General features: G+C 42.9%; 1 protein-coding gene across 1 annotated transcript in view; it reads left to right on the forward strand.

Annotated features, from left to right (window-relative positions):
- The window catches only part of ATXN10 (ataxin 10), a 65,966-nt gene that overhangs the window by 29,264 nt on the left and 22,885 nt on the right, over positions 1-13,817 (forward strand). Inside the window, exons 7-9 of the mRNA XM_029963731.1 lie at positions 3,049-3,214; positions 5,892-6,000; positions 7,446-7,615. Of these exons, the coding sequence (XP_029819591.1) occupies positions 3,049-3,214; positions 5,892-6,000; positions 7,446-7,615 (445 nt within the window). The remainder of the gene's footprint in view (positions 1-3,048; positions 3,215-5,891; positions 6,001-7,445; positions 7,616-13,817) is intronic.

Here is a 13,817-nt window from a genome sequence, read left to right on the forward strand (position 1 = left end):
TTAATTACATTGTAAAATCTTCAGGATGTGTGTGTCTGTGTCGTCCCTTTTAGGAAGGGGTTTTTCTGTAATTAACAGCAAGAAAAATGCAGGGGAATAGCTTCAGGTGTTTCTGAGCTGCTCAGCTACTTGCACCCCTGGGTTTGGTGTCTGTGCTGTGCCAGGGGGGGTGTCCTGAGGGAAGGATGCAGCCAGGGATCCAGGTGCCTGCCGGGAAGTGGGCACTGCAGTCCCCTAAGTGGCTCCACTTCATGCTCGTGTTCAGTCTGTCCCTGGCAGTGCTCACAGACACAGAGCAGCACTGAATTACAGCCACGCACAAATTCACCAGTTTGCATTTCATACAGTGCTTGCAAGTGTCATTTGAAGGTGAAAGAAGTGGAAGCTTTGAGGAAGGACCTCATTTGTCTTGTGGAGCCATTGCTGTCAGGGAAGTGTTTCAGCAAAGAGGAGTCTAAGTTAGAGGAAGAATGCCCCAAGTGGCTGGCACTCAGTGGCTGGCACGCTTGATGCAAACATTGATGATAACAAAAGCAATAGAATTTTACACTGTTAGTTTTAGGCTTAGTGAGACAGCACTGTATTTTGTAGTAATGAGCTTCCAGATTTAAATTGCACTTGAATGCTGTGGTTTATTTGCAGGCTGTAGGAGACAGAAGTTTGTTTTACTGATGATTGCAAATACTTTATTGTAGCTGTTCTAAGTTCATGCCAATTTAGTCAGCATCCAGAAGAACTGGTTTAAATTTGGCTAGAGGAGAGAAAGCAACAGATTCACAAAGTGTTCCTCAGTGATACCTAAGGATAAGGAAAATGACAGGGCATGATTTATTTTCAAACAGAAGTATAATCGTAAATAAAATATACAGAATTATTTTAGATACTGAACTGAGTGTTAGAAAAATTCAGTTGGTAATAACAATTGTCATATTTGTTGTATTTAGCTCCACGTATATACATATTTGTTGTATTTAGACAAACAAGTAGAAATAAACTCTTCATCTCTATGGCTAAAGAGTCCTGAGATCATTTAAAGTAAGTGGGCAAATTGCACTGTGTGGGAGAACTAACTTGGAAAAATTAGGGTGAGTCTTGGAAGAAAACTGAGAGAAACAATAGAAGAAAGGAATGTGAGAGAACATGCACCCGAACAAAGCATGTCGCTCTCAGGAAATTATTGGCTGAATGGCAAGAGTTGCTTGAAATTCAGGGAAAGATGGGCATGTCCTGAATGACTGTGCCTGGAATGAAACTCAGGAAAACAGTTTGACTTGAATGCCTAAGGAGAACAGAAAACCTTCTCAAGCAATGTCAGGCAGGTGGTGTTTTAACGTCACTCCTGTTTTTCTGGAAGGATTATGGTTGTGGAAAAAGGCACCAATTATATTGCAAGAGGAAGGGTCATGCAAAACATTTCCCTGTTGGCGACTGTTTAATCTGTTGAATAGTTTATGTGGTGACCCTCCAGGTTGTTCACAGAAGGATTGCTTGTCACTTCTGAACGGGTATTATTTGGATTACTGGTGCAACAAGAGCTGACTAGAATCCTGCCAAGCAGGAGGTAGTGTTTTATTGGAATGACTCCTGTGTTCATCAAGTCTGTGAGCAGCCTGTGTTCTTGGCTGAGCACGTGAAGGGAAGGCCCTACACTTGGGGACAGGTGGCCTGTCAAGCCCAGCCCTGTGTGGGGGGTGAAGGACACGTCCCTTGGGTTTTGTCTGGTGGGCCGGGTGGGAAAGCCTGGGTGGGTGAGGGGTGCTGGGGACCTGGGCTCTGTCAGCCTGGAGGTGTGGGCAGGGTGTGGTGCCCTGCTGGGACCTGCAGAGCAGGAGCAGGCAGAGCCTGGGAGAGGGGGCTCAGCCTCCTGTCCCAGAGGAGCTGGGAGCACTGCTGTGCTGCCGTGTTGAAAAGGGTTTTGTGCTCCTGCAGAGAATGGGTTAGTGCAGCTGGATCAGTGACACCAAGGGCTCAGTTCAGCGAGGACTGAGGAGCTGTTACGTGATTAATAGGGGTGGGTTCCTGGAGGTTAATAAAGCAGTGACCGAGCTTTTTCCACACAGAAAGACATTTCTCTTCCCCTCCTGACAACCTGCTTGGTAAATTTAAAAGAAAAAGCATTTGAACTATTCCACATGTTTAAATGTCGGTCCTTCCATCTGAATTGCAAATATTTCAGTGAAAGAAAACCCTGAGCCTGCTCCTGAATCCGTTCAATAAATAGTGCCCTTTGAGGCTGAGAGGGTGAAGTGGGACTCAGGAGCCCAGGTGGAGCAGGGAGCTGTGGGAGGGCCTCTGCCACCTCCAAGTCCTGCTTCCACTAAATGCTTCCAGTTTGCCTTGACAGCGTGAAGGAATATTGGAAATAAAGTGACATTGAAGCAGTTAAGAAAAATGACCCAAGTACATTTTATAGAGCAGCTTCATTATGTATCCTCTTACTTGCTGGCTTGATATGCACAGTGATTCTTACTGAGTATACAAGTAATTAACTTGGATTTGCTTAGTCCATAAAGTGGCAATTATAAAACTGTAAAGAACAGCTGATATATAAAGTACATATCAATTTTTATTTTCCTGTTTGTGCTCAGAATTGGTTTGGAGTCTTGGAGGAGACCTAGTGAAGGACTAGGGGCAAGGCAAGGGTTGTGAAAAGCTGCTATTTTCAAACAGAAGCTGACAAATAGTCTGTGTTTACTTTGCTGAACTTAACAACAGCTTTTAAGAGCTGTTTTGGTGGAAACTTTAGACAGAGGGAATGTGCAGTCACAGTAACATTGTGTTAGGACATGAGAAATTAGAAATTCAAATAGACTTGAGAAAAATACTGACTGTCTGGGCAGATAGTATTACTTGAATGATGAGTTAAATTATTGGTGTGCAGAAATAAACCAGCAGGCAGGAACTGATTGCCAGTATTGGTGAGAGTTCTTAATTTTTACAATCCCCTCTGCGTGCTAATTGTTTGTAACATTTTTAAGGGGAGTATCAGTTTATTGTACTAATGGTTCTCTGTGGCTCGGTGATTAACGAGTTGTTTTCTGCTCCCAGAGTTACTTTGTTGGAGCTGATGCTGGTGAAGGTGAGTGAGAAGAGCTCTGTTGGCAGTGAGGAGCTGGAGGTGCTGGAGAGCCACGCCACCTTCCTGGCAGGCTGTTTCCAGGAGCAGTGTGGAGCCGTGCTCAGGTTCGCTGCTGCTCCACAGGCACAGGATCAGGTACGGCTTAAATGCTTTGATATGATAATGTTAAATACCCTTATACTTGCTGATTTTTTTTGGTTGTTTGTTTAAATAGGCACAAGAATTTTAAATTTGAGAGCTGTTATGAAAAGATGTTAAAAATCACTTTATGAGGAGGTGATAGTTGGATATGTTTAAAAAAAAAACCCAACAAACACAAACCAACGAGCACACAGCAATCTCTTCTTGTCTTAATTGGCTATTTCTGGAAAAGGTACTAGCTTGGCAGTAACAGGACATACACTGAGGCAATTCATTTTTTGGGGGGTTTTCCCCATTTTTTTTATCCTTTGTGGTTACTTTCCAAGTTTTCTGTGGTTTCAGTTCTTGGAAAAAAACATTTGTTTGCAGCCAGCAGGAGGTCGCCTCTGTCCAACTTGAAGGTGCTGGGGCAGCAGTATTGTGAATATTATTGAATAACCCAACCTGTTTGACACTGACTTCTTATTCCTCTCTCACATAAACATAATGTGCTCTAAGTTGAGTGTCACTGGTGGGAAGCGGGGGTCATTGAATGAGCACCAAATATGAGTCCTAACAGCTGAATAACTGGAGGGCACTATGTGTGCATGTGTATTGTGTGTATACATTTATTCATAACATATGCTTACCGTGGGAGAAGAGAAATTCCAGCCCAAATTCATAAAGCTGTTTGTTTTCTTACCAGAAATCATGAAGAATTGCACCAATTTCTCCTTGATTGTATAAATATTTTAGGTTTTGCATAACAGTTGTGTTTGACTGCAAAAAATACAGTTGTGCATGTGGAATCTGTCATTAAAAATGCTTTAGGCAACATGTGTGGCACTGAACTCAGCTTTGCCTGGACCCCAGGCTCTGTCCCACTGATCTGCCCTGGACTCCAGAGCTCCAAGGCCACAGCGAAAGTGCCTTTGGGAACAGCCCTCGGGCTGGCCTGGCTCCCAAAATATTGTCTGGTGTCCCATCCACTGTTTAATTTATTACATGTAGGCACTGCCTTTTTTCCTTAAGGAACCTCAGGTCTTGTAGCTTCCATCTTAAACCCATGAGAAGTTAATCATATGCTTCTGCAGCACTTAAACCAACATTTAAAATAGCTTTTCCATTCTAAGCCTGACTTTAGCATCAGTCTGCTTGCACTAACTTTCAACCATGCTTGCAAAATAAAACCCTTCCCTGGACTTGAAGTTGTTATTTCATCTCTTTATAAGGAATATCTTTTCTGCATCTCTCTCAAAATATGTTTATTTAAAAACTCATCGATTATTTCCTTATTTGCTTTTCAGATTATATTCATATCAAGATGGCTTTCAGATTTCAAAATATTTGGGGGGTTTGAACTTCAAAAGGAAGTATTCTCCTTTACTGTCTTCCTTTTGTACAGGTGTCAACCAAAAGAAGATTTGGTTGACAGCAGGGGAGGGAGTCAACCAGAGATGTTTAAACAGTTTCTTTGAAATTATTGAGTTTCAAATGTAGATAAGAATTTGGGAGTTCTTTTGTGGTTTTTAAATAGTTTGTTGCTCTTAAAAATTGTAAATAGCTGGTTACTGTCTCTGAAATACAGTTGGAGTGTTCTTAATTTGTAGCAAGATAATGGCTGATGTATTTACAGTCTGGTTTTGTGCTGTTGAAGGCAATCTGTTGAATAATTTAGGGCAAGACTTGCACCTTCTTACACCTGTGTGAGATAAAAAATGGAAATTAAGCTTTAGGACCTGGACCCTGTAGTGAATTGGTGTCTTCAAGGAGCAAGGAACGAATATAATTGTAGTACTTAATTACTCAGCACTATTGTTGATGGTTTTAATTACATTATATTGATTATAGGGGTTCACAAATATTATACTGTGGGTAAGAAAGCCTGTCTTTGTCCTGGAGCACACAAGGCAGGAATAGTTCCTGTGACCAACGTGTGAGCCTTTTCATGGCTGCTTGCAGTTTATGTACCACACCTTGAGTGGGATCATCTTGCAGCCCCAGCCTGGCACCTGAGCAATATGTGGTGTCCCAGATTCTGCCAAGTGCTCTTAAGGTAGTTCCTCCAAGTGCTGGATTGTCATTATGAGCAACATCAACATATTCCATGAGAAAAAATAGTTCCCTGTCTGAATAAATAATATGCAAATAAAATGGTGTGTCTTGTACCTCACCAATGTGCTTCATCTCTGGTCCCAACCCGATTTACCCAAGAATAATGTAAATTCTCGCAGCCAAAGTTCATTTGACCACAGAACTTTACAGAATTCCTGCGGATAACAAAGTGGTGTCTTGCAGGCGGCGTTTGTGTCTTTAGAGCAGGACACTCCGACTGAATAAACTCAAAGAAAACATTTATACAGAAATAATTTTCTCAGCTAGCAATTTTCTGTATTTCTGCTTTTGGAAGCTCCTCTGTTTTTGTTAAAATTTTATCCTTTATGGCTCTGTTTTGGTTTCCCCATGGTTTTTCAGGCACATATAACGCTGTAGGAAAGAAGTTATTGCAGTGTAATACACTATTGTTATTTTAAAGATATGTCCTCATTTTATATAAATGTGTTCTTGGCAGTTTTAGAAGACCTGCAAGGAACTCGAGGTGCTGAGAGTTCCTGTCCCCTGTTTCTGTCCCCGGGTTTGTTTGTACAATATTCCTCGTCAGGGTTTTCAGAAATGCCCTTTCCATTCCCAGGAAGCGCTGGTGACAGTCCGGCTCCTCGATGTCCTTTGTGAGCTGACCTCCAGCAGTGGGCAGCTGGACCGGCTGCAGGCTCTGCCTGGGCTGCTGGAAGCAGCTGTGGGTGAGTGATCCCCGGGTTTGCTGTGGGTGAGGGAGCACTCTGGGTTTGCTGTAGGTGAGGGATCCCCCGGGTTTGCTGTAGGTGAGGGAGCCCCCCGGGTTTGCTGTAGGTGAGGGATCCCCCGGGTTTGCTGTAGGTGAGGGAGCCCCCGGGTTTGCTGTGGGTGAGGGAACCCCCGGGTTTGCTGTAGGTGAGGGATCCCCGGGTTTGCTGTGGGTGAGGGAACCCCCGGGTTTGCTGTAGGTGAGGGATCCCCCGGGTTTGCTGTAGGTGAGGGAGCCCCCGGGTTTGCTGTGGGTGAGGGAGCCCCCGGGTTTGCTGTGGGTGAGGGAGCACTCTGGGTTTGCTGTAGGTGAGGGATCCCCGGGGTTTGCTGTAGGTGAGGGATCCCCCGGGTTTGCTGTAGGTGAGGGAGCCCCCCGGGTTTGCTGTAGGTGAGGGAGCCCCCCGGGTTTGCTGTAGGTGAGGGAGCCCCCCGGGTTTGCCCCTTGGCCTCTTCATGCCGGGGGGGCTCCGTGTTTTCCACAACAGACATTCGTTATTGTTCTGAGCTTTCCATAAGATAAATAAATAGCAGATGGGGTTCATCTGCATTTTCAAATATTTGATTCCTTCCTGGAAATTTGCTGCTTCTCCACTCGCTGTCGGCCCCTGTAGCCCAGCAGAGCCTTGACTGAGGTGTCAGCAATGTGCTGTTCGTGCACAGAGCAGTGCAAGGGGCAGCACAGCTGCTGCCCGTGTTCTTCCACTGGCTGGATGCATGGAAGAATTCCCTCCAGAGGTACAAACAAGGTTTTTCCTCCATGCCTGTTCCCTTCAGTTTCCCATATTTCTGAGAACTGAACCTGAAGTGCAGTGTGAATGTTACCAACCAAGTTCAGTGACCTTTAAAGGTCAGTGTGAAAGGAGCTAAGAAAGAGCAAGGGAAGAAAAGAACCAGGATGTTCCAGACAGGCTCTGTATAGTCAGGGAGGAATGAGGAGGGGGTGTACATACCCTGACCTGTGCTTTCCTAGTTTCAGCACTTTCTGAGACTGAGATATGCCACCATTTTGTGAGAAAATTGTAAAAGCTTATGGACTGTGAAGAGAAATAGGTTAAAAAAAACCAACCAAAACTCCAATTGTTTTTAGCAGTGTATTTGTGGTGCCAGAATCCTCAACAGCCTCTTCAAATGGAGATGGAGAGCAGCAGCCTTCAGACTTCATGTCTGAACCATGTTGGTGTGTAGAAAGTGTGCAAAAATCCCCTCTTGGGGTGGTCTTTCATGGTTGTACTACCACAAACCACGGAAGGAAGCAAGCTGTCACAGTTCTCCTGACACGGGGCTGAATATCTGACACTGGGTTGTTTAACTTTGAGCTCAGCAATCAATAGTGAAGCTCTGTGCCAAGTGATCCTGATTTCCACGTGCTGCTGAATTAAAGTGGTTTTCTTTTCTGTAGATACCCTGAGATTAACTCACCTTGCTGGGAAACAAGCTGTGAATGTTTTCACTGCCACACATGCTGTGACAGGGCAGGAAGAAGTTTCACATCCAGCCGTGGGTTTTAAATCTCATCTCATTCGATTGATTGGAAATTTGTGTTACAAAAATAAGGAAAACCAAGACAAGGTGAGTTTACACATTGTTCTGGCAGGACTCTGACATGTAAACAGATGCCTGACCTTGATGTGAATATATTGCTGGTCTAGAAATAGGGCTTGGAATTGATGGTGTAAAGGAGGCGATTTTTCTGTGTGTCTTCGAATCACTATCACAATTATGCTGAGTTTGTTAATAACAGTGCAGTGTTTGCCTGCTTACCTTATGCTCCAGCCCTATAGAATGCAAACCAGTGCCTAGTTCCTTTGTGGTTTTCACTTTTGCACTTTCTTTAAAAAGTCTGAGACCAAATTTCAACTTCAGGTGAAGGCAAATGGGTGGGAATTGTTACATGAACTGAATTTTAAGTCTTTGAATTAGTCCCTCCATTTTTCATGTCACTTTAAAGATGTAGGTCCGCCTCTATCAAATCACTTGGAACCCTTTATTTTATAATTCCTGTATAGAAAATCAGTTTTGTTTGCACAGTGAGGAAAAAGAGGAAAGGGCAGCAAGCTTTAAATATGATTTTTTTTTCTTTGAGTGATAAAAGATGTGGCTCTCCTCCAGGATTTGTTAGACTAACTTAATTTCAGTGAGAAAAGCACTGCTAAAAGTGTCTTTGTCTGACAAATTCTAATAGTATGGTCTTCTAAATGGGGAATATGGAAATGATCTTCCACTTCCCCGTTCGTATTAGAGTATATAATCAAAGTTTTTAATATTTCTGAGAAGTTTTATTAGTCCTGTTAATCACTCTTGCATAGCTCTGTCTCTGCCCTGCTATGATGTAATATGTGTTTGTGGAAGTGAAATACATTTTTGTGGAATACCTAATGACAGTGGAGGGGAGGGGGTTGCTTTCGTTTTGAAAGGGTTGATTTACTGCTTATTGTTCTCTTTTGCTGAGATTTTCAAAGGCCCCTGGAGCAATTAAGCAGAGTTAGTGTTTTCAGTGGAAGCTGAGTATTAACTTGCTATGAACTGCCTGAAAATATTATTGCCTTATAGTGTCTTGAAAATTGCTTAGATTGGTGTGTGTGATATCACAGAACACTATTGAAGTGCCGTGGAAACTTTGGAAAGGCTGGTGATGTGATATCCTGTCTGCAGCTTCCCCTGGTTTGATACATCCAGATGGGTTCAGATAAACACACTGCTCAGTCCTGAGGCAGTTTGTGTCCATAAACACGTGCTCATGAGGAGGGGGAAGCAGCTGCTCTCACTGCACAGAAAGGCAGGTTCAGAGAGGAGGGTTGGGTGGTCAGCCCTCACACTGAATGAAAGCTGAGGGAGTTCTGGTTCCCAGCTCCCCTCAGAGTGGATCTCACAATATGGGTCTGATTTACAGCCCGTACTGGGTTTAGAGAGTTTGCTCTGTGTATTCAATCAACAACAATGTGAACAGGGCAGATGGTGGGTGTACAACAAGCCAAGTGCCCAGTGCATTGAGGGACCTTGGGCTTCAGCACTGGCTGTTCTTTGTGTGCCTCACGGTGGCAACTGTGGGCACGAGCTGGGGAAGGGTCTTCCTCTCTGGCCAGCTTGGCTGGGAGCCTCCTGCCCAGCAGGAAAACCCTGGGAACAGCCTTACCAGAGGCTCTGGAACTGCCTGCTGGCTCTGGAACGAAGGGAGGCTTTCACATGTGCTTTTCCATGATTTCCAGTCCCGGTCGAGCTCTTTTCCCAGTAACATCATTAATACATTAGTAAATGCACTAATAGTACACTACTAATAATAAATAATAAAAAATATAGCCCCTATTTTTGTAATGGGGAGAATGTATAACTGGAGGAGAGGAGGTTGAGTGGAGACCTCACAGCACCTTCCAGGATCTGAAGGGACCCTACAGGGAAGCTGGAGAGGGACTGTTCATCAGGAACTGCAGTGACAGGATGAGGGGGAATGGCTTCAAACTGGCAGAGAACAGGTTTAGATTGGATATGAGGAAGAAATTCTTCCCTGTGAGGGTGGGGAGGCCCTGGCACAGGTTGCCCAGAGAAGCTGTGGCTGCCCCATCCCTGGAAGTGTCCCAGTCCAGGTTGGACGGGGCTTGGAGCAACCTGGGCTGGTGGAAGGTGTCCCTGCCCATGGCAGGGGGTGGGATGGGAATGAACTTTAAGGTCCCATCCAATCCAAATCATTCTGCAATGAGGATTAGCTTCATCTTGAGAAGATAAAAGTTTTTGTGTTCTTAATAAACTAAAGTAAGTATTGAGTCGCTTTCTGGGGTTTGTGTGTGTTTTAGCATTACAGTCAGCTTTGGTTTGACATTAATCTTACCTATGACAAAATAAGAAGGATTTAGAATTTGGTCTAGCAATTACTGTTCTACAGCATAATTATGGAGTTCAGTGAATTCATATTGAAGTTGGCAACATGAGTTTTAGTAAGGGTAAATTATAATATTTACCTTCAAATTAATTTTTTCCTGTCCTTTTAGAAAATGAGGGGTGCTATCCATGGAGCTGTTTAGGGCTTGCAATTTTCTGTAAGACAGTTTCCAGCTTCTCTAAAAATCTTTCCCCTTTAAGTCCAGGAAATTTAAGGTTGTGTATTTGGCTTTGGAAATATCAGAGGGCTTTATTTGGAAATACTGAAGGGGCTTATCTCAGGCAATTGTTCAGTATTGTAGCAAAAAAAAAAAAAACCAAAAAACAGTGTTTTGCTTGCAAACAGAAATGGAAACAGGACAGTGAAAATTAATAATAAACTGGTAAGTTCCCTTGAAGCTGCATCTATCTAACTTGTGTTCCCTTGTTCATGGACATCACTCCTTTGGCATTTTCCTGCCAGGTCTGTTCAGTTGCCTCAACTCTGCCTGTTCCCCACAGCTCCAGTCATGAGGAGCTGATGCAGTTTGAGAGGACATTCACTACTGCCAGTTCTTCTGGAACTTTTGATTTAAGTGGAGTATTTGGTGTTGTTTTTTAATTCCAGCTCTGGAATTGTGCAGTTTCACAAGCACCTCACCGTTTAGTGCCTTTAGAATTGGTACCTGCTCAGAAGGAAAAAGACAAGCTTACAGGTGGTTTTGTAAATTTGAGACTAAAAATGCCATTTTTAGTTCCCCTACAATAGATCAACCTGGTGGCAGGTGATGGAGGTTCTGATTCAAGGCTTTTCCTCCTCTCACCTCCTGACCCACCATTACTGTCATCCTGCTCCTGCAGGCTGGGCTGTAAAAGTGTCGGCCTGCCCCTTTGAAAATCAGCTTCAAACAAAACACTGCTTATTATTAAACTCCTGCAGAGGTTTTCAAAAAATAATCAAAAATAGTGACTCGTAGAACTCCACATTTTTTAAAACTGTTTATGATTTTTATGACTGCATTTATTTTGGTACAAATTTCATCTACTGGAATGTGCCCTCCAGCTCTGTTCCTATGAGATCTGTTTTTCTGTAATGGACTCGATAGGAAGAGTTGCTGTGCCTGGGTAGGTTTCCTTGAGTGAAGTTGGAATAACATACATATACTTAAGGTAGAGTAATGAAACTGTCTTGAAACAAGAACTCTTCCTAGTTTTCAGTTAGAACCTGCAGTCTTGACTTTTATAGGCACAAGCCTGTAATCAAATGAATGATCTGTTGCAAGAAAGGAAATAACAGTAAACCAAAACAGAACACTTGAAATTTTATAAATATTTGGCTTAGTGCTTGAGTGTGTATACATACATGCCTTGTTTTGCACAATAATATTTTCAGGTAAATTGACCATAGGAAAGGATACATTTTTTATGGTGTTCTAAAAACCATGTGAACAAGACCTTTACAAATTTAAAAACTTAGACGATATACGAGTTCAGCCAGAAGCTGGCAATTTTACTTTCATAGTACCTGCAGTTGTTATTACCAGACTAAAAGACATTTAGAGACAAATACTCAGAAAACCCTCTGGTAACTGTAATTTAGAGGTAAATTAAGAAACTACTTTGCAATCTCCTTATGTACAGAATCATGTATCATCTCGCTCAGTAGCCTGAGGCATCAGCAGCTTTCAGCATGAAATTTAGTGCATACCTGAGTTACTGTATATCATGCATACTAAATATATGGCTTTTATAGACATATAAATCACAACATCAGGAGCCTTGTTTTCTAAATGTAAAGTTGATCTTAATCTCAACAAGGTGGCTAAATTTATCTTAATAAGAGAATCTGATCCTGTGCAAAGGTTACACTTGGTGAATCATTAGAAGAAAATGTGTGTTCTTAGAGTTTCAGGTAAATGCAGAGAATAATTGCTCAACTTTCTGTAAGTCTGGGTTGTCAGCAAAGAAACACTGTCAGTGCCACAGGAGGGCTGGGCCAGTGCAGGGGTTTATTCTGCTCTCCTGTGTTGCTGTGGCTGTAGATAAGGGCTGAGAGGGGGCAGGTACTGAACTGTTGTGCTGGTGTAACCCAGTCTATCATTTGGCTGATTTCTGAATCCCTCTGTGCTGTGGCAGTGTGGGACTTGCCACAAATATAATGGAAATGTAATGAGAACTTTATGCCACCAGAATCACGCTTCGTAATGATTGTCAGTGGGAAAACTCTCTAGAAGTTATTTTTGTCTGAAGTTCCATTAGCAAAAGGGGTAGAAGTTGTCAAAAATGCTGAGCAGTCATTAAAAGATCAGCATTCAGATTTCTTTTGCAGTTAAAAAGGAAACACTGCTATTGGCAAAACCCTGGAATCATTGAGGGTTTAATCCTGTTTGTATAAAAACTGTAAAAAAGACCCCAAACCAAAGTAAAAACCTTTCTGCTCTGCCACGTGAGGAACATGAAATACTTGAATAATGTGCATGCACAGGGATTTCCCCCACTTCTTTAGCTGAGCTGGTCAGCAAATCACAGAATATCAGGATGGTTTGGGTGGGAAGGGGCTTTACAGGAGTTATTTAGACCAGGATTGATGTTTTTATGGGATTATAAAATAAAAAGAAAGCCCGTGAATTACTCTCGCAAAATAAAAGAAAGTGTAGTTGCTTTGCTTTGTATTTGAAATAGTGTTCTGTTCTGGATGAACAATGCTCTGTGACTTGGAGGGGTCATGAAGGAAGAAGTTCCTGGGAGGGAGACAGGGATCAATCTCAGTAGAACAGTGCATGTCTAAAGCTTCTGCAGCTTGAGACTCCCTTTGCACCTGCACTGGCCTCCTCTGGACCCATCCCCAGTAAAGTGAGGCCACATCTGTTAGTCCTGAAACAAAACACTTCTGGTAATTGCAATATTTGGAGTGGGCTTGGTTTTTCCCTTTCAGAAGGCCCATAGCTGTGTTATTTGCTTGTGTCTCAGAAGAGGTGACATTTCCTATAAAGCAGTGTGAGGTTGGCATTGCTCAGCGTGGCAGGTTATTTACTGCAGGGTTCGGGGCTTCTGTGGCTCCCCCGACTGCTCTGATTTCAAACACAAGCAGCACACACCATTGAACTGCTGGCTTTAGTAGCCAGCTGGGTCCTGCAGTCTCCCATTTACCATTTCTGCCTGATAAAGGCATTTTACAGTCTTTTTCTGGAACACTCGGTTTTACGATGTTTTAACCTACTGAAAAATTGAATTACTGTGAAGGCTGGTTTTATACTTAACATGTAACAGAGTGCACGTCCTGTACACACGTACTAGAAAATTAATGGTTTGTTCTTTGACCTGGCACTAAAATCTTGGAAGCTCTGCCTGCAAGACACTGTGGAAGCAGAGAATTGGGAATGCCATTGATGAATGTCTGTGTGCTCTTTCCAGTCTTCTAACCTACAAACTGTCTCCTTTTCTTCTTTCCTCCCATCCTTCCTAGGCTGTGAAGACTGGGGTGATACAAACATACTCCATAACTTATTCTTTACAGCTCCTTAAAAGAATTTATCACTGCTAAAGTCCCTTCACAATCGAGCAATAGGAAACTGGGAGGAATTACGGGAAACTGCCCCCACTTGGGTGGCTGTGGGACTTTGCTCTCAGTCTGGAGGCTGTCAGTGATTCAGTGTGCTGGGTCATGGATTTATTTATTTCATTTCACCATGAAATGCAGCAATCCCTGGCACAAAGCACTGCACGTTTTGAAATCATCCTCCATATTTTCACACACATTGTTTTCATCATTTGAGCATTTGCTGCAAATGAAATTATATGTCTGACATTGATTTCTTTATTTTTTTTTTTTAAATCCTTGTTTCAAAGTGAAATGAAATGAGAATGTTAAGTAATGCTGGACACAACAGAAGTCATCATTAGAGAGTGGAACATCTGA

Source organism: Manacus vitellinus, unplaced genomic scaffold, assembly GCF_001715985.3.
Source record: "Manacus vitellinus isolate BGI_N305 unplaced genomic scaffold, ASM171598v3 scaffold_104_pilon, whole genome shotgun sequence".
NCBI lineage: Eukaryota > Metazoa > Chordata > Aves > Passeriformes > Pipridae > Manacus > Manacus vitellinus.